Source organism: Neopelma chrysocephalum, unplaced genomic scaffold, assembly GCF_003984885.1.
Source record: "Neopelma chrysocephalum unplaced genomic scaffold, ASM398488v2 Primary Assembly neopelma1_23b, whole genome shotgun sequence".
Taxonomy (NCBI): domain Eukaryota; kingdom Metazoa; phylum Chordata; class Aves; order Passeriformes; family Pipridae; genus Neopelma; species Neopelma chrysocephalum.
Window position 1 is genome coordinate 8,258,851 of NW_020897692.1, and position 25,301 is coordinate 8,284,151.

Below are 25,301 nucleotides of genomic sequence, written 5' to 3' on the forward strand. Positions count from 1 at the left end.
AGAATAATTGAGAGGCTAATTCAGAACTTGATCAACACAGAACTAGAAGCTGAAGATATGGTTGCTAACAGTCAGCCTGGTTTTGTGGGAAGAAAGCCTTGTCAAAGAAGCAGGTTATGTCTCGTCCTCATTTGATGATGGTTTAAAAGTGTAATTATACTGAATCAGCCGGGTTTTACCAGAAGTAGTCTAAAGATCTGGTCGTATTTAAAATTCAGCTTTAACAGGAGAGAAGCAATGATAAGACTGTTAGTAGCAGGGTTCATTCCTTCATTCTGCCTCTATTCCACTGCATCAGTCAGTGTGAGCCTCTTTCAGTTCAGAGATCTGGTGAATATAAAAACTTCTCAGAAAATGCAAAGCCTGTTTAAGAAGTAAGTCACGAGGTGATGCAAGACAGAAGGTCTTCTGTACAGAACATTCTGATTGTCCTGTACTGGGATCTGAACAACACAGGCTTTAATAAAACCAAATTTAAGGTAAAATGTTTGAAAGCCTCCAAAGCAGGATGTGACTTTGGGAAAGGAGTGCTTGGAAAAGAGCGTGAAAAACGCTGTATAGATGTGCATGGATTTGGTGTGGACTCTGCACATAGCTGAAGTTAGATAGCATATCCATTGTTTTGACCACGTTTCTTCAGTACTGTAGGAAATTCAGAGTTCAAAAAACAGACAAACTAATGAGCAATATATGGTATAAGTCTAGGCAGAACCATCTCTGTGAAAAGGGACTAGAGAACAAACTTGACTGTCATGGTTTAGTACTTCCTCCTGAGCAGATATCAGTGCCTTGACTCTGATTAGAGTGGTGTAGCTGTGGAGGCCACATTTGGGTTTGAATTTCTCCCCAGCTCTACCTACAGACACTCGTATGATTTTTTCTTGGGAAATCACACCTTCTATCTCTCTGCTAGCAAACATCTCCTGAATTCTCAATACCGTTGTAGCAGTAGCACTAATTCCTGAGTCAGGGTAATGGGTGAAGAACAAAAGGGACTGAACTTTATTTTCCTCCTGTCTCCTTGGACTAGCACAACGTGGAGCAGACTATATTAAACTTAGAGGTAAAATATAATTTCCTAACAGTGAAGATAATTTAAAAAGTGTAATACTTATCTAGAGAAGGTATTGGATTACCAAGCCTTTGGAGTCTTTAAAACACATTAAGTGTTTTCCTGAAATGCTTACTTTCATTCAGTTTTAATGGTATATGTGGACAGAGATCAGATGAGATGATCCTTTTCACCATTAAAATTTATGGAACCGATGAATCTTCCAGCTGCTGACATGCTAAGGCTTAGTAGAATGTATTTATTACTCTCTATATTTAACCTGTTTTGCTGGCCCTCTCATAGGCTGTATTTGCAGCTTAGACCCAGATCTTCAGTATGATCATCTTTGACCTGACTTTATTGATGGGGATTAAATTATGTCCTCAAACACTTACATTTATTGTTAAAGGCTGTCTTAGTGAAGCTTTTGGTGAACAGTTACACTGAAACTCAGAACGTATGCAGTGCTAGTGTTGAGTAAGTGTGATTTTTGGAAAGAAGTTCCATTCTGTTCTTTGAGCAAAGAAGAAAATTATTCCCCTGTGTGTGCTGTTATTAAAACTGTCTCTTGTGATTCACTGCAGCATTACTGAGCAGCAGAGGGTACTAAAATACTTATGTAAGCTATGCTGATCTCAGTGCTTTAGGAAAGTCCATTCAATTCATCTTTCAGGTTTGGCTTGAGCTCTTGCTTTGTTTCAAGGTGATTGTTCCCAGCGTTAATGAAGATCAATATGAATGATAAATTGCTGATCATGTAATTAGCTCAGAACAGTTTTCTTCAGGCAATGTAGGTTTTTTGTTATGGTTGCTTCACCTCCTACAAACCAAAGCAGAATTTGACCGTCTGCCGCATTTCTTAATGGAGTACTGAACAAATGTTTAATTAGTTTAGTGATAGGCTGTCTTGTAGTCTAATCTTAACAAGTTGGTTATTCTATTATACTTCAAAAATGTTTTTGTCATTTTAGATACCATTAAATATTATGTCACTGAAGTGATTATTCAACCATCTGAGGGAAATTTCAGCCCAATACCAAGGTAACAAAAAAACCCAGGAAATTTGCTCAAGTGTATGTTTTAGAAAGGATGCTAGAAATGCTCTAATGTTGTAGTTTCTTGCATAATTACATATAATTAACAGTGCAATTTTACGTGATCATCCCATCATGTAAAGTTAAATTAAGTAAAGCTTGAAATATTTAATTGGAACTGAGATTTTTGAAATTTCAAGCAATTCAGTTTGAAATTAAGACTAAGATGAAACAGAATCTGATCTATCTTGTATCATGTACTACCATTAGTCGCAGTTCTCTCTTTTTGTAAATTGTATTTGAAATACGTGCATCATTCTGAACTTTGTGTAAAGATCATATGTGTAAAGGGAAAGCTTTTATTCAGCGTTTGACATTTGGTGTCAGCCCAAATAAAGGATGTGGAGCAATTTAGAATGCTGGTCTGTTAAAAAATTCCTGTTTCAGGAAATAGAAAATTGTAGGATATAGTGAAATTGACAGTACAGAGATAATCATATATCTGTAGTGCATTGATATGAATGACTTTGCCCATTTAACTGTTATGAAAACATATAATATGTGGCTCATTCTTAAACAGGTCTCAATTTGTGCAGAGCATGGTTGCTCAGTGTCTTTTGGAATTATCCTCTGCTAAAAGCACATTTAGATTCACTGTAAAAGGGGATAATGGAAAAACCTATATTCTGGTAAGTTTTTAAATCTTCATCTTACTGAAAAAGTTTAACCTATGTATCCCAGCTCCTAAAATTTATTATTTATGCTGTTTGTTATTGTATGTTTAAAGAAAATTAACAAATTCAAATTCTTGAAGTAGTTCTGAGGAGTTGTGTTCAAGTAAGAAATCTCCAAGTTCTTTAATGTAAGTAGATGTACATGTAGAAATTTTCTCTTGTTGTGACATTAATGAAAGTACTACAGACACACCAGAGGTAACACTGGTTTGTATTCAGAAAACATGGAAAGTTTAAATTTTAACTTTTTAATATATATCCCATCTTCTTGCTCCAGTGCTTCTTATCTTTAATAACTAGAAGTGAATCAAGTTGCATAGCATCTTTCCCATGTATTGTCTTAAGTCATGTCATGGCCCAAAATCCAATTCCTATTCCTAGCCCCCCCACCCCCTGGGGGTTACCACTTTCAGCTTCAGGGGGAAAACCTGGCTCAAACCACTACAACCAGCAGGGACTACTAATGTAGTCAGTACATTGCATTGCAAAGTGAAGTGCAAACAAAACTAAAATTGTCTATTATACTTAAGTGTTCCAGTGCTGCTAAACTTGGTTAAGCTTGATATTTAAATAGTGACAGCTAGATTCATCAAACTTTTAAGGTGGATAGGAATTATTTTAATACTATACACTTGTTGTAACTAAGGATATTTTCTTTTATTCCTGAACTAAATATAGGTATAGCGTTTGTATTTTTACAGTTTATACAAAAAATTCATAGACACAAAGATAAAGAAATACATGATTATAGATTCCTGCCCTGGATAAACTTATAGATGCACTTTCTTGAGGCAGACAATCTAATTACATAAATTGTTTTATATATGCATTGTCCAAGTTCTGTTGTTTCTGAACACCCAGATGCTGAAGAAAGTGTATATCTCTTGCTTTTAAGTAAATTTTAGTGCCAAGATAACATTTGTACAACCACTGAGAAATACCTCTTTTGTGATGGCAAAATTAAGGTTTCATGGGCAGACCTGTAATTGTCACTATGTGTTATCTAATTGAGGAGTCATTAAAAGTTGTTGTGATTTTTCTTTGTAGCTTATGTGTTTCCAAGTTACCTAAAATTCTACTGCTTAAGTCTAGTAGCTTACACAGAACAAACTGGTTATTTTCTAACAGAAAAATCACTTTGTTTAGTAGATTGCCATTACTCTTAGCTCTGAGTTGCATTTTTGCTGATGTATTGATTAGAGGAGCAGGTTGAATTAGATAGGGCTGGCTTCTGATTGGCATCTCTTCCTTTTTTATTAGTTAGTTACTAGTTTTTTGGGGGTGTTCTTTGTGTTTAACATCAGAAAACCCTTACTCATGTCTGGAGTTAGGTTCTGGCAACTGTATACACATCAACAGGTATTCTGGAGTTGTGGGTTAAGTCTTAGGGCTCAGAGGCCTTGCGGACACAAGTATAATTTAAACTCTGTTTATGTACACTTGTTTTCCGTGTTTCCTCTGTATGTATCACTTAACATTACCAGTTATGTTATTTGCAGATATCATAATATGAGTTTCTGTTGTTTAAGTTATACTTATTCTGTCTTTCAAGGTATATACTACTTATGTTGGGGTTTTTTTTAAAGGATGTTAATAAATAAAAGTCTCTTTGTCTCAGGAAAAAAAAAAGTGGTGCATACAGATTTCCTTATTTATCCTAACTATATGTCTGCCCTCTCTACATTCTGTAAAAGGTGAATCACTTGCCTCCTCTCTTTGCTAAATTGCTGAAGTGTTCCCTACCTTACATGACTTACAAGCTAAGAATAAGAGGAGGAGCAAATGGACAGTGAGATAGGAGAACATGAGCAAAATGGTACATCATTGATCAGCATAGCAGCATCTTAATAGATGTCTGGTTTTTTCTGTACTGTAAAAAAGTATAGCTTTGAAAGAGGTAAATAAGTAGTTTCCTGGATAGATACAGGGAATTCATATAATGGATGGGATCAACCTGATAAAACCCAAAAAGATACATCTTTGAAAATCAAAAAGTATGTGGTAGAGTTTAAATACTATCTCCAGTCTTTCAGTACTGAATGAAAGACCTTTTTTGGAGTGTAAAGTGTAAAGTGCCTTGAAAGTAAGGCAGCTTGTATTTCAGGAGTGATTGGAGAGGGAGTGGGAAGATATCCCAAGAAATTTAATGTGTAACAAAATGAGAGGGACCTGATTGTTGGGCCATGTCTTGAAGAGCATGTGCAAAACAAGTTTGCATTTGTTAAGAATGGAGAAGGGGTGGACGTTGCAGTGATCAAGAAGTGCGTTAATGAAAACCTTGTTGAGACTTAGCTACCCAGTTCTCTTAGCGACCTTTATTCTTTGTGAAATATGTGCAAACCACATCTTCACCTGAATAGTCTGAATGTGAGGACAAAGTAGCTGTAATGAAAGGTGTTTGCATTAGTGACCTGTGTGATGATGAAAGTAATAATAATGCCTGCAATAACTAAGAAAGAACTAGCAAGGAAAAATAAAAGCTTTTTTTATCCCCCTATTAAGTTTGAATTGATGCCTAATTGTTCACAAAATTGTAGTATTTCACCTACCTGGATCGAGTCCCATGAAGTATAACTGAGATAGATTTGTTGTAGCTTTTCTCCTAACATCTTTGAGGTCTATTGACAAAGTGATTTAAAAGTAAAAGAAAACAATGAAAAAAAGACCAACAAAAACCCACAGACTTCCTTCTTATGCTGTCATTTCAGAAAAAGTCATCAATCACACTATGAATGAATTCTAAACTTTATATATTTATCTTCCTGTAAAGGTTCTTTACTTACTGGAGTTAATATGAAGGGAAGTTGGTTGTGCGAGCTCTACCGTACAAAGTGGTAGAAAGGAAGGAAAGACAACACGTTGTGAATAATGTAGTTGAAAGCACAGATCAAAATATGAAACTGTCTTAGCCAGAAATAACATATAAACTGCTTTGAGTCAACACACTGAGTCTGGGTGAGAGGTTGTTCATTCAGACCGAAAGCAAGATCAAAATTAATTCATGCATGAGGAAAAGAATGAAAATACTGCCGAAAGAAGTAAATGTAGTTCAGAAGTTTGATTTTCTCATGGCCAGGAGTCCTTCCACCCCCATTTTCTTTCTCTGTATTGTGTGCTAAATTATTAATACAGACCTATTACATTGCTGTTGAGACAAAGACATATTCTGAACAAGTGGTAGAACGTGATTGTCAGATGCCATATGTCAACACTTGTGATGGAAAGAAGTTCTTGTCTGATGGAACCGTGTTGCAAATGAAATGCTTTGGTTGCTTTATCTAAGGCAAATTACAGAAGGATTCTGAGAGGAGTAGACATCTATTGGCTGCATTGTTCCCTAGACTAGTTTGAAGCATATTCCCCTTCTGAAAAGCATCCCAGGAAGCTCCTTCATAGGGAATTGGTAGTAATTTCAAAAGGAAGAAATTCTGTTTCATTAAAAGTGTTCACAGTGGCCTGTGTGTATAGGGCACTTCTCTTTTTTCACCATTGTCTCCAACACCTCCTCAGCACTTGGCTTAAAGCACCTTGTGTAATGGTCCCAGCTAATGAGGTGTATTTTGCACTTCAGGCTATAAATGTGTACATTGAGTTACCAGAGCAAAACTGATGAACACCCCTTGCTAAGCCAAGTGCAGTTGCTTGTCATCATTTATGTGCATATGCTAAAGTGATTCTCCTCCTCCCATCCCTCCCAAGATATCTTTATCAATATATCTCATTCCTTCTTTATGAAGCTTCCACTGTAATGTTCTGAGCCTTGGGCTCTGATAAATTGTGACTGTCACATTCAATTACAACATATACTATGTGTCCTGTTAATGGTGGCTTTTTCCCTCCACCAGGGGATATCATGTGTCTGCTACCTAACATCATGTAACTTGTTTTACTTGAAGCTGATTAGATCATGAGAAGCAGAAGATTGCTCTCTGGTGAGCAGCACTGCATAAATCCTGTTTTCTATGATAAATATTTCATATATAAACATTTCATACAGGCTCTGCATTTGCAAAAATTGATTTCCATTGTTAACTCGTATCACTTCACTGCTGCAGGCTGTGAATAAAGGAAAAGCCTGACTTTTTTTGTACAGTGTTTAGCATGAAAGCCCTGTTTCCAAGTCGGAACACTGATGCCCAATCACACAAAGATTAAATAAGATCCTTAATGTGATGCAAAAAGTTCTGATTTCTCAAAACTTGCTCCAGTAAATATCCCCTGAATTTCTGGGAACAAATAGTGCTGAAGAATGCCAGTCCCATTATGAAATGTGATAAAGATTTATTTTCCAAGTAAGGGTTTGTTACAGCTGTTTGTAAATCTCAGCGTTCCTTTTAGACCATGTTAATTGGTGTCTTCTTCCTTGCATGTCTTAGCTGCATCTAGTCATGACTACCACTTATAAAAATCCTCAATTTTTGGCACTTTCGGTGAGCAGTCTTTCAGTTCCCTGTCTTTAGCCCTCAATTGCTCAACACCATATGCTTGACTACCTCCAAAAAAAAAAAAAAAAGAAATTGGAGAAATAATCCATCTGGTACTGAAGGAGATAACTTGGGACTGTTTTGTTACTATCAAAGGAAGTGTGCTACAGTCAGTAAAAGAGGCAGCTTCACAGAAATGATCTTAAGAGTGACTGTGATAAATCAGGCATCAGTTCATTGTATTAATCCTTTTTTCTCCACTACAGGCTGTGCAGACTGTGCTGAATAATAAAATATCAATTTATGTCTGTTAAAATGTTGTTGGAAACTTTGTAAGAATGTAGCTTTAGTATCAGCTGATTTAGAGTCAAAGTAACAAGTTGAAATTGATATAATCTACAGTAAAATAAATTATTTCTTCATTTATAGATATGGCTTTTAAATTCTGACACATTGCTGGTGGAGTCTTTAGGAAGTTCCTCCTCTCTCAGTGTCTTTACACTGTTTGGAGATATTTTCATGCCTGGCTCTGGACCAGTGGGGACCTGGAATGCTGTCAAAGTCCTTTACCAGCCATGCATTAAATGCAGAAATAAGGAGTAAGTACAGCCTTTTAAGTCAGGTTCTGATATTTGATTTGCTTTGCATTAGTATTTTTTTTATGTTCATTTTTTTAAAATATTCTTTAAAGCAAAATGCCAGAGAAGTAGTATTTGGTTTCTGTTAGGGCCAGAGAGAATCTGGTTGTTAAATTTTTCCACTCTGATATTAAAATATAGACCAAAGAGTTATATTTTTTCTAAGGACACTTGTAGATAACTTAGATGCTAGTGTTTAAATTTAATTTACTTTCAACCCAGTGGTGATGTTACTTCAAAAAGAAGCAGGGCCCTAAGAGAAGGGGAAAGAGAAGAGGCGAGGGAGGTAGTTGAGTACAATGTCATATAAATGTTTTACTTGGATGTATTCAAGTCTATCAGAGCCCTCATAAAGGAAACACTGGATTTCAGCAAGCTTTGAATTCAACATTATGAAAAACATACACTGCCTAACATGTTAAAGCCTTTATCTGTTGGAAAGCAAAGATAAGAGAATATTGATTAGGCAGTGGCTCCAGTGTTTGCAGGTGATGATTTTAGCATAGTTTTCTGCTTTTGTTTTTGCAGTGATAGAGAAAAAAGTATTGATTTTGTATAAGTCACACTTAAATAGTGGTTTGGTATTATTATTTCTTTAACCTTTTGGAAACTAGATGAAAGATTTAAATAGGTATGAATGTATTTAGAATTTAGAAGACAGTCCCTCCAGACTCAGTCAATACACAGCTAATTCATAGCCCAGGACCTCATAGAAGAACAGCGAAAATGTTGTCTCACACAAACAAGAAAAGATATGTATGACTTTAATATTTTTGTAGGAGAAACATACACCTTGCAAGCATGTATGATTCATCATAGTGTGTTTATCCTGGGTGTTACCAAGTGTGTCCTTTTTGTTTTTCAAACAGATCCAATTCTAAATATCTGAAATAAACTGACATAGGGAAAGAATACAAAATTCTAATGTTTAGCAAAAAGGTCACTCTACATTGTTAATGTTATTCATGTAAGAAAAAATAGCTTTATTAATGTAATAGCCTCAGAAGCTGGCATTGCAAAACCTCTGTGATCCAAATGTTATTTAATGATCCAAAATACATCGTAAAGTATTATCACTTAAAGTGCTCCTTCTGAGAATGGGAGATATTGCAACCTGCTATAAGATGAAAGATATTTCACATACCACTCTTAAGTCTTACAGAAGTGTAACTTACAGTTTTGCTTTTCAAGTTTCAGTTCTGTATCACTGAGAAGATTGAATTACCTTAACACACGTTCAATTACTCTGACATATTATTGAGATAAAAGTCATATCTACTTAGTCATTTACCTAGCATTCACAATTGCTTTTCTTGAATGGAGTTCTCAGCAGCAGAATTTTACTGTGAAATTATATTCAGTTCTTTCCCCACACAGACTTGTTACAAATCACTTTTTTCTGAAGATTACTTTGTATTTATCTTTGGGATTTTGCACTGAGCATAAGGCACAACTGAGGTTTTAATTCTTATCTGACAGTAATTGACATTTTTTCCTGTCCAGTCCCTAGACAAATGCAACAACATAAGAGAAAGAACAGAGAATTCTTTTTAAGGTTCAGAAACTAAAGGAACTGTTAGTTTGGTATTGTTTTCCCATTTTTATATTTCTTAGTAAAGTACAGTAAAAAGGACATTAGCACTTCAGTTTGTTTCCACTAACTCATATCAGTTGACTGGAAGTACTGCTTGGATCTGTGAAATAAGACTGAAGTCTTTCTGTTTTGAACATGAATGTAAACACAATGGAAGGAAAAATACCAAGACCAGTACAACATATTTAATGCAATGTGTTTGCATTTAGATCTCAAAATATTATTTCAAGAATTCTGAACCAAGCATGCAAATTCCAAATATTTTAGATGCCCACATTTCAATAATAATTATAATATTACCCTGCTTGCTTCTACGTACACCTGCCTTTGAAATAATGCAAAGGTTTCAGAGCCCATGGCCTGCTCCACATGAGTGGGGAGTAAGCAAGGACACCTTCTGTGTAGGAAACAGTCAGCAGCAAGTCTGCTTGTGACCTAGACGCCAGCAGACACCAATAGCTACAAGGCATAAGCGTGCGCTCTGGTAACCTGTTGCACATCAGAGAGCCTCTTCAGTTGCTGTGAGTCCGTGGGTACGCTCGGGTCCTGTCCAATTCCTGCAAGGCCAGAATCTGAACTGTGTAATGAGAGGGAAAGAAAACACCTTCCTTACGTGTGGGCACTGCAGAGTCTGTGCTGGTTAGCTGGGCCATAGGTAAGACAGATTAAGGTAAACTAGAAGTAAAAGTATTGTTTGTAATATCTAAATATAATAACATAATCACGTGTTTGTAGAACATGGGTGATAAAATGAAACAAAATCTGTACTTAGTCTACTTACACAAGCATAAATTTACTTACTCTGAGAGAAATACAGGGTTCCATGGTAGCAGTTGAGGTCTTGGGATTTGTGAAAGTCTCTCTTGGGAAACTGTTGGTGCTAAAGAGGGTCGGACTGGGATTGATTAATAATTCACATTGAGGCACCCTTTTTTGAAGTAAGCCTTAGGTTCAGATTCCTGGGGATTCACTTGAGTATGTTTCTTGTGGGGAACATAGTAGCTTTTATGTGTGATCTTTCTTTTCAAGACTTTTGGGATGTCAGAAGAAATTTATTGTCTCCCTCGAAAACTCATTTTATTCCTTCTTTATTCAGAGCACAGTTTTGGAATTCTTCATGATTAACTTAATGCTTATTTCTCTTCCTCAGATACAGAAGTGCTTTTTTCCCCTTAAACTAGAAATTATGTCCTGTGAAGAGCATTGGTTCAGTGACAGACAGAACTCTTTTTCCTCCAGTAAATCATTGGCATAAATCTGTCACTGTACCTTACATTCAGTATTACTCTAAATCAAATGGTAACAATGTAAAGGAAACAAACATTTGAGTAGGATAAATGTCCATAGTTCATTGCTGGCTGCTGAGTGGTAATTCCCCATTTGAAGTGATAGCTGTTTAGGGTTAGCTATCCTGAAGCCTGCTGTAAGAAAACTGTGGTAGAGTTAGACTGAGGGTTGCTACAAAGGTGATAACCCCATGTGTGGCATCAACAACATGCTGATTTCATGTTCAATTTGTTGATCTGTGTTGACCATCAGATCCTTTCTGGTAGATTGCAGTCTAATAAGCAGCCTTCCTCATTGTGTTTGTGCACATGTCCTTTGCCAAATTATATCCTAATTTGGTCCAGAACCCTTTTCTCTTTTGACCATGGCCATTTTTGTTTCCAGCATGTGGCCAGTGATGGCCCTTCCCAGCTCCATGTTGTCTGTGGAAGGAAGAAGCATCTGTCTTGTTCAAGTCTCTGGGAGGGCGACTGAGATATGGGATAGGAACAAACTAAGAACATGTCATGTGGAGCCTCTCTCCATATACCTTTTTTTTGGCAATGAATTGTTAACAGTTGTGCTCTCTATATTCTTTGTATGTTAGACTGTGTTGCTTAAGAACATTCAGTAGCTTTAAAGGCGTTGTGAAGTTAAAATATGGCTAGGAATATCCAGACATGCTATTTATAGTGTAGTTCTTGGCATTTCTCCCTGCAGATCTGTATTCCTCTGATCTTCTTGAGGGTAGCCTTTAAGTGTTGTAGTGATTTGTATCACTCCTTCAGCAGTTAAGCATGGCTAGAAGCACTTAGGTATGTGTTATGTGTGATAACACAAATTCTGTGTAGGTCCATCTACAGTTAGGGTTTCAGCCCTTGGGGGAGCTTTATGACAATCCTTTCACAACAAATTAGTTGAAATTGCATGCTGTCAATTTCTTCTTATCACACATGAAAAAAGTGTCTTATGAATGTGGTTGAGTCCCATTAGAGAAGGATGCCTGGTGCATTTTCTGCTCCATCCTTACTTAGGTATTTATGGATCATGAGTATGTGATTATGTTGGTTCCCTCCACTTTTCTCTCTGCAAGGCTCATGTTCTCCACCTACAAATCTGCTGTGCAGACAGGAGAGGTTCTTCTTTTCAAGTAACAGGTTCTTGGCAAATAACACCTTATGCAGACAGCCTTGACTGGTGGGAGTGATAATGGTAAATACTGGTTAAGTGAGCGTGTTGTAAAAACGTATGAAGAAAATTGAAAATACTGTAACATGACAATTCAACCATAACTTGATCTCAGAAAATATATGTGAAGGTACAGTTAGAGGAAAATTGCACTTTTCCCTTTATAGTAGAGTGTTAGACAAAGCTTTGTCAGAAGGTCACTGAGAACTTTTTATATCTCATATGCATCTAGAGTCTCTGTGAATGGTTTACAGCTTTTGCAGAGGCCTTCTTTTGTGTAAGAATTTGCTGCTTATAATTTGAGAGTTGAAAAATGACTTCTAGAAATTGCTCATTTTATTAGCTTTAGAGGGACAAGAATAAGCTTGAAAATCGAGTTTGTGGCTGAAAACCTTGAGGTTTTGAGTCCCAGTGCTCTTATTACAGTCCATATATAGTGAGCTGTTTATGAAGGTGTTACTGACGTATTCCAGAATGTTGTTTATTTGTCCCAAGAATGACTCTCATTCTGTATATAACTCTAGAGTAATTCACCTATCATAAAAACAACAAACTGTGTTACTGTTTCACTGATTTTTGTATGTCTGAAATGAAATGTCTTTTCGTAGTGTTTCAGTGACTCTTGCCTATAGCAAACTTACGGGAGCACACAGATCAAGAGTTAATTGACTGAAGAGTGACCAATGTTTCACTGTTTTGTGCTCTCTTTAAGCTGATTTCTGTATATCTGGAATGATTAATGAGTGGGTGTGATTGTAAAAGGATGGTGAAGGATCTGGTTTGTTTCAGATAATTTTTTTTTTCTGTTCCCTTCTTGAATTATTTCCTGGTGTCAAGTTAAGAGAACTGACACCACAGAGGGGCTAGGTTGCCTTAAAAGACATGACTGAGCAGTCAGGCAAAAATTTTTTTAAAAGATGCATTCTGATGCCAATCAGGGTTTTGGGACGGGAAGGAAAAAAATACTTTTCAGAGTTTCATGGAGATGTAGAAGCTATAAACCTCACAAACTTTGAATGCTTGGGCAACAAACTGCTCTTCAGTACTGGTAACATCTTCTCCCACCTCTTGGAAAAGGTGTATGCAACTTTTAAGTGTAAGATTCAGGAGAAATATCCTGACTTTCCTGTTTATTGAAACTACAGCATCCTTTTATGGTAGTTACTTAGGAACTTAATTATTGTTTCTAAACACAGGTCTGATATATCTTTCCAGCTCTTCCAAACTGTCATATTTTTTTGTATCTAATCTTTCCAATTATAAATAGTGTTAGAAGTACTAACTGAAGTAGAGGAAAATGTTGGAATAAACTCTTTGTCTACCAAATAAGTTCTGATGTCTTTGCTCAAAAATTTTGCTCATTATCATTCCAGCTGAGATTTTTGCATAGGCTGCCATTTTTTGCTCATCTTTTGAAATTTAATGTTGAAGTCTGAGGAGAAAGGATTCTGACTGGTTTTTAAAAAGGGGATTTGTAATCCCAAATTGCTTAGCATTTGTTAGTAATGGGACCAATAGCCTGCCTTTCTTCTTGTGTAGTGTGAAAGATGCTGATGTGTCACTACTCAACTTGCAGGGTACTGCTGTTTTACTCTGCATTAGAAGTGCTAAATGCTATATACATGGGCAATGTAAAAATAAGAAATTTCCTCTAAGTGCTATAGCTTAGCTACTTCTTACAGTCTAATTTTTTTTAGAAAAAATTGATAAATATGCTATAAAGATCTATCACATTTAATATGCTTTTGAATTAGGGTTTGTGATTCTGTAATACGGTAGAACAAAAAATACAATCAAGCTTATATATTTTTTCCATATTATCCATATTTATTTGTGAAATTCTGCAATTCAGGTAAGTACAATTTTGGTAGTTTTCAAGTCTCTGGTTCACAGTGCTGTAGTTCAACTCTTTTGGGAATCTTAGGATTGGTAATAAGAGAAAAGTCAATTTGGATGGGAAAAATTGTAGATTAAAAGTGGCAAGATTATCTGAAACTAATTTAAAATGTGTAGTCTGAAACAACTGCATTTTTAGATAGTTTATTCCACTTTTATGCAATTATAAGAATTGCCATGCTAGGTCAGAGCAGTGTAACATCTAGCTCAGTATCCCCCCTCTGACATCCAGGGATATTCTTCAGATTGGTGTGTGAGCCCCAGCACTTCCTTGTACTCTCAGCTCTGCAGTTGTTGTTTTAAGGATGTTAGAGAGTACAGCCCTGCCAATTTCCTTTGCAATCTATCCATTCATCTTTTGACCATCTGTTTGAATAAATACTTTTTGACCTTACTAGCGCTGTCTGCCTCCACACTCTCTTGTAACAGCAAATTCCAGAAGTTCACTATTGATGTGTAGTACTCTTTTAACCTCTTCTGAACTGATGTCCTGCTAGATCTAGGAGTGGGGATTTAGTGAACAATGCATTCTTACCAGCTAAATGGACATGGGGATCCTATACTACAGCATGGAGTGGTCTTGCTGATTACATTTAGGGCTTAGATTTACAGGCCAGTTTGCTGGAAGGAAATTAATGTCACATCTATTCAAGTGTTACTATGTGTGTATATATATATATATATATATATATATATATATTATATTAATTTTACTTTCCTTGTAGCACTGCTTTTTTGAAAGCCAGATAGCCTAACTTTGATAGTGATGATCTGTTGAGGATAATTGTATAATTGTACATCAAACTATAGCAGATTTTCACTGGGAAACTTACAGTTTGTTTCTCATAGACTTATAAAGACTGTTGAGTTCACTCAGGAACTGTAAGTACTTAACTCTTATAATGCTTTTTAAATTATGGGATTTATTTGAGCAGGCATGAATCAAATAATGAACCAAGAGTGAAAAAATAAAGCTTATAAAAGCCTTTTGGACAGATTGCTGACAAGAACTACTTAAACCTCAAAACTTGATTTATTGAATTTGAGGATCTTGGTCTGTTTTAAATTAATTAGCATTTGTTGTTTCTACTGTATTTCTCCATGACAGGCTATGTAAACTAACATACTTAGATTAACAAAATTTCACTGCCAATTTTACTGGAAATGCTTTTTAAATCAGTAAGGCTAAAGCAAATTGGGAGTTTATGACTTGAGATCAAGGAAGGCTAATTTGTGAAGCTGGTCAGGATATTTCCATTTGGGGGGGGGAGGGCAACAGCAGGATATTGCTGTTGGTTGCTTATTTTGAGTCTGGTAGCATCAAAACAGAACAAGCAATTCTCCTGTTGGCTGCTCTGAATACTGGCTTTAAGCTATAGAGTAAATAATTTGTATAACTAATAGGCATAATAAATGATACCTGTCGCAGAATGAATAAGGTTGAAGGAACCACTGGTGGAGTCATGTGGACCAACCTCCCTGCTCAAGAGGGGTTATCATAGAGCACATTGCACAGAATTGTGTCTAGATGGTTCTTGAATATCTCTAGTGAGGGAGACTCTACAACCTCTGCACTGCGCAGATTGTCACTCATAGATTGCCTCTACTGTCACTCATACAGTAAAGAACTTTTTCCTCATGTTCAGCTGGAACTTTCTGTGCATCAGTTTCTGCCCACTACCGCTTGTCCTATTGCTTGTACTACTGAGAAGAGCCTGGATCTATCCTCTTGGCATCCTCCCTTCAGATACTTGGAGACATTGATAAAGTCCCCTGTCAATCGTCTCTTCTTGAGGCTGACAAGCCCTTCTCCCTCAGCCTTTCCTCATAAGAGAGATGCTCCAGTCCCCTCATCATCTTCATAGCCCTCTGCTGGACCCACTCCAGGAACTCCCTGTCTCTCTTGTACTGAGGGGTCCAGAGATGGACACAGTACTCAAGATGTGGCCTCACCGGGGCTGAGTAGAGGGACAGGATCACCTCCCTTGACCTACTGGCAATGCTTTTCCTAATGCACCCCAGGATTCCATTGTCCTTCTTGGCCACAAGGACACACAGCTGGCTCATGGACAGCTTGCTGTCCACCAGGACCCCTAGGTCCTTCTCTGCACAGCTGCTTCCCAGCAGGTCAGCTCCCCATACTGTTGCCTGGGTTTATTCCTCCCCAAGTGCAGGACCCTGCATTTGCCTTTGTTGAATTTCAAAAGGTTCTTCTCTGCCCATCCCTCCAACCTGTCGAGGTCCCAGCACTCTGATGTATCAGCCACTCTTCCCAGCTTTGTGTCATCAGCAAACTTGCTGGGATAAAATTGCTGCAGAATTTTAGAACCTCATTCAAGTAATTGCCAAAGGCAATCTACTCACAAGTGAGCTGTTGGATTGACCATGCTTATTTTCCTTCTGTGTATGGTTACGAGTATTAAAGTTCATTTACGTTCTCCCCAGAGTGTGTGCATTACTGTAATACCTGTTAAGCCTTCATAGGGTCTTGTTGAGGATGGTTTTCCAGGGAAATGACTGCAAGCATGTATGTCAACTGGATGTCCATGACTCCAAAGCTGCAGGTGCAGCTTTTCAGCTGGTACTAATGTGCAGCTGCATAGTATCAGTAGCAGAACTGGTTAGAAGTTGAGTTTTAAGCTAAGCACGATTTTTCTTTCCCCTGTAGACACTGGCTTTTCTGAACCCTCCAAAACCGTTTTATTTCAGTATGGATGTGTTGTTGAGGTAGTTGCACTGTTGTATGAACTTGTGTCTCTCGCAAAGCAATATGGTTGAACAAGATATACTATTTCCTCATTTTTGTGCAAAGTTGATATCTTAGGATGGAAACAATTGTATGGCCCACAGAGAACAGTGATGAAGGATTTCTTAGGTACTTTTTACAGTAAATTTTTTTCCAGGTTCAAAACTTCCTCCAGAAGTTGGTGGGTATTTTTTAAAGAATCCAGCATGGTTTTGGCCAAATAGAATTAATGCTGGTAATGCAAAGAATCATCTTCTAAAAAAGGCAATTAAAAGGTCTCTAAGACAAGTCATCAGATATTTAATGATTTAGCATATTTTGAATCTAATATCATTACCAACTATAAGCCTTACTAAAAAATTTGTCCGTCAATATTCTCTACTTCTCGTTTTCAGCTTTATGAATTTTACTGCTGCAAACTGCTGTTCAGCTGATGCAGAAATGGCTGCATGTCACTAATGTTATTAAGGCCTCTAACTTTTTAAGCATATCTTGTCTAGGATGAGTTATGTTATTGAATACTGTCTTTTGGTTTCTGAAACTGATAAAACTCTCACTGGGTGTTGCAAGAAGAAATCAGTAACTGATAAGCTGTTATTTGCCCTCCAACATAGCAGTTCTGCAGACACTTACAGATAGCACCTCTGCATCTCTCCTTTACACAAGGGACCATTTAGTTTAACACAAGTGAATTTCTTGTTTCACCAGCTATGTGTGGTGCAAGTCTAACTCAGCAAATTTTTTCAAGAATATTGTGTAGTAGTGGGTACCAGATAACTGTAATTAATGTTCATTGATTGCTTTCAGTAGAAATTTGAAAGAACATACACCTCTATAGTTGATCATGAAAAAATTTATCATGAAAAAGTTTAGACTGGACCTTCAAAACTTCCTAACATCAGAGCAGTGAGATTCCTGCAGAGCCTTCTAGTAGGAATAATAGTGTCAAGAAACAGAATTGCTTTTAAGGTGAAGCATGCTAAAACTGGGAAAAAGGAATGCTTCAGCACAATGCCTGTTCTTCCAAGGAGGTGAGCCTTTTGGCTGGGAGATGCCTTCTAGTTTTGTCACTGTCAGCTCTGTCACTGACCTGCCAGAAGACTTTAAAGTTCACCTTCACCATATCTCTCTTGCTCTCTGGAAGCTCTTTGAACTGACATCTTTGCATAGAAAGCCACACTGGTACCACAGTCTTGGTTGGACTGTTATTCAACAATTTATCAATTATCAAGTGTGGCATTATTTCTTTACCTATGATGTGTTCTCCTACATCTGAAGTCCATTCTAATTAACTTATATGGAAAAGATTTATAGTACTTTATCTGCAGGTGTCTTACTTTCAGCCGTTGCATCTCCAGTTTGAATAAGGTCATCTACTCAAAGGCTTCTCTTCTCATTGAGCTGATGTCTGTGACTCAGGCTTTCCACTCCTACTTTACTTCCTTTCATCAAAGCTGTGTCTTAGTCTGTCTGTAACATCAGCTCCTGCATCAGCATTGACTTGGTTTAAACCTGGATTTAGTCTTCCTTCTAAATCCCCTTTCTCTTCCTTTTTCTTCTTCTCTTCCTTGTGTCCAGAACTCAGCTGCCAGGTTGTATATCTCCCTTTCCTGTTTCTCACACTTCTAAGCTCAGACTTACTTTCCCTTTTTCTTGATCCATAAAATTTTAAGAAAGCTCATAAAATTAAATTAAAGAGCCAAAATAATCTGCATTCACTAATTGGCCTTTGTCTAGGTATGTGTGTGTGTGCAGTGCAGCCCCAACAGTGCTGTCTCAGAAGGGTGGAGTGTGGCCTGTGTGATTCCTCAGCTCTGCTTCGTGTCTGCAGTAGGACCCAGGACAGCTCTGCAAAAGTTCTGCGTAGGGCTTCATCAGCATCAGTGCGGATCATACAGGCACTCTTAAATCTCTGCCATAACAGAAGGGGAAAGCTTCAGAATAGTTGAAAGAAGAAACTTGGGAATTAGCTCTGAGGAGAGGACGTGTTAAAACTGGGGACAGTTTTGTGAAGGGTGGAGCGGTTATTTACGGAAGGGTATTTCCCTGCACAGAGAGCGACTGACAGACGTGGAAGGACATAGTGGCAGGGGACAGGGAAAAGGGGCTAGTGGAAAGTTGATCTTTCCAGACTGACAGTCTGCTGTGAGTTTCCAAAGTGAGCTGTGGGAGTAGTAAAATCTGTAAAAAATGTTTCCGTAGCAGTTTATGATTTTGAATTAATTTGAATTTTATTTTTAGGTGAGGAAACTGTGTTCTTGACTGCTGGTTTCATTTATTTGGGATTTAATTGCTCGTTAAATTTGACTTATAGCCACATCAGATACTTTAATGTCAATGTTCTGTTAATACTTGCATAGAGTGAGCTTCTGTACAATTTTTGCCAGAGGTACAATTGTTTGTGAAAGAAAGGGAAAATGATGGTAAAAATAAACTCTTCCATTAAAATTGTGGTTTCAGTGTAAAAGTGAAAATATGACATGTGAAATTCTAACTTTAGTCATTTTGTTTGGCAAAGGTTTGGATTAGATGAGTAGAAATAATAAATTTTGCTGTCAGCGAACTCAGGGTCAACCAATTCTGTGATTTGTGGTGTTCCTTACTTTGCTGTGGGTAATTGCATCCTGAAATACTGAATTTCCTTCTCTTCTGAAGTTGGAACATTAGGGAAAAAAACCTTAAAGCAGCAAGCTGAGAGATTTTTTAACAGTGATTACAGCATTTTTTGTACAGCAGGATAACTTCTCCCTTTGGATTCAGACATAATGTTCTGGAGTGCCTGGTATTTGTGAATACTTCTATATGGAATATCAACAGCAGTGTGGAAAAAATATAATTTTACCCAAAGGTTTAAAAATCAGAGGCCAGAAAACATTTTCATCTTTATATTGTTCTGAATATCCATTTCAACTTCAGAAATGGCCTCCTGCTTGGTATAATAGGACTTAAAAAGGCAATTAAAGTTTATGGAGCATGTGCATCTTCATGTGGCACAGCTGATAGGAATAACCTCCATGAGAACATCCAGGGAAGTGACTAGGGAACCAGGGCTTTAGGTACAGAATAACAGCAGTGCTGTCCCATCACTGATCATACAGACCATTGGTTCTTTCAACTTTGCTTTCATTTGATTTTTTTCTTAAATAATTTTTCTCTGCCACTTGCCTGGTTTATTATGCTGATGAAATAAGTGTTATTGTTTGTTGCTAGTCTATGGCTCTGAAGGCACACCTGTTTCAATACTGTTGGGACCCTGTTAGGACAAGGTAGCAAAGACACCATCCCCTCTGGTACCAGGTGCTGGTGTTGAGGCTGCTGGTTGGTGTGACAATGATAGTGAGGAGCAGTGGGAGGTGAGCGGTTGGAGAGATCTGGTGGGAAGATACTGGCATCTAACATGAGTACAGTTCACATAATTTGCCTACAAGTTTCAGCAGGCAGCTCTGTCCTAATAAGTGATAGCTAGGCTATGAGCTCTGTAGGCTCGTATTATGGGCTATATTTTCTGCATAGGGCCTAATGCCCTTAGTTTGTGGTTGGAGCCTTTACTGGTGATTGTGGTGTGACCACTAGTAGCAAGGCAAGGGGATACCACATTGCCTACTGGGTTTGCTGCTTACCACCTCTCTGCTGCTCCCCCTGCAATGCCTAGATGAGAAATTTAGTCAGATTGTCTCACGGAAGCTAACCCTGCTTTTCGGTCATGGCCTTAGGTGAGGTTACTGCACCAACTATCTGCCCTGCTTTTGCATCACAGGCATGTGAGCCACTTGACAGTCAAGTCCTCAACTGCCGCAGTTTAGAGCATGTGGTTGAAAGTAAATTGTTGCCAATTTTGGACTGCTTAAAGACACTGCACAATGAACCGTGACAGTTTAGGAAATGAGAGATGAGCAGTTCAGATGTCCAGGCAGGGTTAACAGCTGAGACCAGTAGCTTCATCAGTTATCTCATCATTGCTCATCCATCAGGTCACTGGGTACCTAAAACTGAGTGATGCAAATACCTCCCAGTGCACAGAAACAGCAGATCACACCAGCTTTACAACATTTAAGCATTGGCTCTGAATATCTTCTGTTTTCACTTGTAACTACTAATTAATCATTACTTAATAAACCTATGTTGATTTATCATAATTATATTTATAAATCCATTTCTAATGGCTAGGTGCAAGGATTTCAACAGTCTCTTCCCTAAAGCCACATTAGTCAGTATAAGCTCAGACTGATGTGTAGACAATTTTTTTCCCTGAACTCACAAGGATGTGTAAAGAAGTTATGATATTGCTTTAGCAAGGCCCACTGGGGTTTGGGATTATTTATCTAAGCCTTTGTTGAAGACAAAAACTCTTCTATGTTTAGCACAGCTGCTCTTCAGACAGTCCAGGGCACTTTAAAACAAAGAGAATTTGTTGACATAATGGAGAAAAGTATAAGGTATCTTCCCTCTAAATTCTTTTACTGCAAAGCCACAGTTACTATGAGCTACTAATGTAAAAAGTAGAATAGAGTGACAGCACCTCTTGAATTTTAAGGCCATTTCACTATACTAGGAGCCAGCAGTGGAAAACTTTTAACATTGTTAGAAGAAAACTACTTGCAACACTGGAGAAAAGGCAGAAGATGGAAAAGGTATGCCTCATTCCCTAGCAGGAGGATTAATTCTCCTCTACAATTAATCTGATTTCTTAGCCTCATTCTTCAGCACCCAAATCTCTGTTCTTTCTCGGAGAGGTAATTTTTACTCATATATGCCACTGTTGGGACCTCAGTTTAGCAGTCCCCTACTTCTTTCTCCTAGGAAACTCTGGAAGGAGAATTAAGTGGAATGTATTTCATGAGACACTTTATGTTCAACTCCCTCTTGTTTTCTTTCAGTAATTAGGAAATGAAACTGTCTCTGCAGGCTTGAAAATGAAAAATCTAATGTAAAATTAGACCATTTAATTAAATTATAAAAATTGAACCTAATATTTTTAGGGAAGGTATTTTACAAGAGGCCATAGTGTGGTTGGTAGAAAGTTTTTAAGTTCCACACTTTCAAAGCACCAGAGTTGCTTTAGATGTTTTTGCTCCTTTTGTAAATCTGAGCAATCTGTGTATCCAGAAACTTAAACACATTTTTTGTCTCTCTCTCAAGAAATTAGGCATTCTCCTTTTGTGAGAGTTATACATTGACAAATACCTTCACTATTTCATTCAGCCTTCCTTTGGATAAATTTCTGCCATTTTAATTGTCAGTGTTTATTGTTTCGGATTAAGCTTTGATTCTTACTTCTTTTTAACAAACCAGTAAGAGCGTGCTCCTCTGCCAGCATTTCAGAGTTAGTAAGTGATTTCTGTTCTGTAGATCATTCAGAGACACAACTGGAGCGTCGGACATGATGTTGTAATCTCATTAAACTGAGTTCACTGCTTCTATAGACATGTCCACATCCTGTTGTACAGGGTATTCTGTCCTCAGTCTTAAATTTCCACATAATACAACAAAAATTTGTAACACTGCATATTTGCTGTAATGCCTAAAGGGTATAAGTTACTCTGGTAAGGGTAAATTTTATGTCATTAGTGTCAGAAACCTTATTTGAAACTAGGAAAGTATACTTCCTCTTCTTTGCAAAGGTCCCCATTTATCAAGGCTTTCTGATAAGTAGGTCTGAAAAACTGTTCAGTGAGGTTCCTCTGAAATAATTTACATTGACTGGCAATCCATACAAGACAGTCTGCAGGTAAGAGAACTGCACATCCCAGAAAACCTTGAAGAAAAAATGCAAACCTGAATGTAACTGGGGCTGGTATTACCTTTTTTACAAGCAGTGACACAGAATATTGTATGAAAGGCTGCAGACATAGATGTTTTGGATTACCGATTAAGCTACAGATGCTGATCTTCAAGAAGCGTGTGCATGTATTTTTACACTGTGTAGATACAACAGGAATATGTAATCTCTCTTATACCCCAGATAATAATGAGGTTTTATTTCAATAAATGATGGGAACATTGTCTTGGAATGTCATTGCATTCACCTTGCTTAATGTAGAATGATTTAATCTGGATACAAAATTCTGCTTTTATGGATGCAGAATTGGTAAAATAATCTTTAAATCTGATTAAATGCCAAACCGTTATCTTTCATCTCTTGAATTGTTTTGCTGTTCTGGGATTTTTTTTGTTTTTTCAGCAGCATCTGTGAGATTTGAGATTTTGTCAGTAATGGGTATTGAAATTGAGCATACATGACCCAGTTGCTGCTAATCTGTAGATATTTCAGTCAGATGTATGAATTTGGAAATCATCTGGTAGCTGTTTTGGTCAAGCAAACCAGGTATTTTTGGACCAACTCCAGTAATGTCTCAGTGAGCAAAGGAGGACTTCAAACAGATCAAACTGGAAAACAATCACAGATGAAATTAGGAGCTGCAATAACTTCAAATAATTCTTATCCTTGTATTTATGATGGTTATAATTATTATAAGATGTCAAGAATGGCATGTATAGTCATTTTTAATCTTAGACAATCTGTACTAGTTTCTTTTGAAATAGTTATACTAATAAAATTCCTTGCTAAGGTGGTGCAAAGAATTGGTTCATTGCCCCTATTTTCATTAGGAGAATTTCTACTTCTCTTTGAAAACTAAGTTATCTTTACTCTCTCCAGCTTTGAGCTTTTTTTATGCATTTGCTCTTTGAATAATTTGCTCAACTGAGAATTGATTGTGTGAACTGAAGTGAATTGTATGCCATTTCAAATGGCGTTGGTCTTCTCTTTCTTAAGCATTGACCCTCAACAGGTCTGAGCATACTGCTTGTGAGGTTTTTGGAACCTTTTGTACTGAACTAGTTAAAAAAATTAATTTTTGTATTTGATCTGCCTTGCCACTGTTTTGAATGATGGATTTGGACTTTTTGGTTCTTTATTTATTTTGGCTCTTTATCAACTTTCACATTTTACATAGTGCAAAACAATTCTCAGATACTGAACGTAGCATTTGTACCCAGGAAATCTTTCTGTGAAGTAAAGGGCCCTTGTGTTTGTGATAGGTTACTTGACACCATGTGTTTTATTTTCACCAGTATAACACCTCATTTTGATGAATTTTAAATAAAGGTTATAGTTTCATGGAGAGATGTAAAGGCACATCAGGAGAGTGGTGTTATTGATAGCATCTGGGTGTTCAACATAAAGACATGCCACTATTTTTTGGCAAAGACGTTTATGTCTTCTCCCTGAGTCTTCCTCCTGTATAAGGATTGGAGTTTTCAATCTGTGAAAGGGGAAACAGGCAGGAAAGTGTCTGTAAAATCGTTCCTGTATGAGAGTTTAGTGGAAGTTTAGCCCAGGAGAGAGCAGAGATATTTTGTTTTCTCTTGGCCTTTTGCCTAGTGTCATGATGGCTGGGGTGACTGAGAGACAGCCGGTTGTCTCAGCCTTCAGCTGGGAAGGTAGGCTATGTACAGGAGATGCTGGATAGGGTGCAGACAAGGAGGAAGCACCCTGCTTTTATGACACACCACTAGAGTCCCTTGAGAAGATTTTGTAAGCTCTTGAGGTTGGTTTATGAAAAAAATCACCAAGGCAAATATGTTTTATTTCTCTGGGAAAATGTAGTGTTTAGGACAGTACTTGGACTTGGCAGTGTTAGGTTAACAGTTGGACTGTATGATCTTAGGGATCTTTTCCAACCTAAATGATTCTATGATGTTATACTTTATGTTTGCCTTGCCAGTTACCCTCATACTCCTTCTCCTGCCCCAACTTTTAAACGTGTTTGTTTTATTTGGACAATTTGGGAGATAAATGTTCTGAATGATTCTTTTCCCTACAATATCTGTAAAACAAGTCTCTGAATAGAGGATACATCCTTCGTAATGGCCCTGCTGAGGAAAAACTATAGGTTGAAATGACAGTTACAAGAAGAGTCTGCTGAGAAACGCAGATCTAATAGACATCACTTAGTCCCATGAGCAGGCTTCCTTAAAATTGAATGAGTCTTTCAAAGGTGAGCTGTCTGGAATTACTTTGCATTTACTGTAAGGTAACCATATTGATGTCAGCAGTTGCCATGAAGGAGCTTTTACATAGTATTTTGTTTTCCTACAGCCCTACCGTGCACTTCTACCCTTCAGGAAATGCACATTAATAGAAGAGGCATACTCCCATTTGCCAGGGCAGTGGCCCTTACTTTTCTATATACCTCAGGTGTTGAAAGGTTAAAAAAAAAAATTAAAAAAAAGAGATATAACCTTAGCATTCAAGTACTTGATTCATACGTACTGGGCAGGAGGCTTTTTAGGTTGATGGTGTTGCTGCTCACATTTGGTATTCCCTGCAAGTAAGATGGCACCAGTCAAGTTGTTAGCATAGGTCGATAGCATGCTGTTCTGTGTCCTCTGCGTCCATCCCAAGCACAGTAGTCTACAGTTATTGCCATACACTAGGGAAATTATGAGCCATCTGTTCTAATTTAGCCCAAGATGTATCCAGAAAGGAATCAAGAGGTGGTTAAGGTGAAGAAAAGTATTTTAAGGACATACAAAGCCATCCTTTTGTTCTGAGCTGTAGGCATATTCAAGAAAGCTGCAGTCTAGAGTCATAGGACAACTGTTGCTAATCCAGATGATGATGACCAGCAGCACTACCATCCTCCACTATGGATCAGCAGCTACAACAGTCTGATCTTTATTGTTTTCAGAGAAGTTATTTTAATTCTTTCCACCTGAGATGCAGTA

The 25,301-nt window shown here is 37.5% G+C and overlaps 1 protein-coding gene across 7 annotated transcripts in view; it reads left to right on the forward strand.

Moving 5' to 3' along the window:
* The window catches only part of UBE3D (ubiquitin protein ligase E3D), an 85,026-nt gene that overhangs the window by 11,506 nt on the left and 48,219 nt on the right, over positions 1-25,301 (forward strand). For 6 of the 7 annotated variants that reach the window (XM_027696483.1, XM_027696499.1, XM_027696477.1 and 3 more), the window contains 3 exons: positions 2,023-2,092; positions 2,666-2,774; positions 7,673-7,842. In XM_027696483.1, the coding sequence (XP_027552284.1) occupies positions 2,023-2,092; positions 2,666-2,774; positions 7,673-7,842 (349 nt within the window). Of the gene's footprint in view, positions 1-2,022; positions 2,093-2,665; positions 2,775-7,672; positions 7,843-8,660; positions 8,811-25,301 lie in introns of those variants that run through there. The other variant, XM_027696491.1, reaches the window with a different exon arrangement.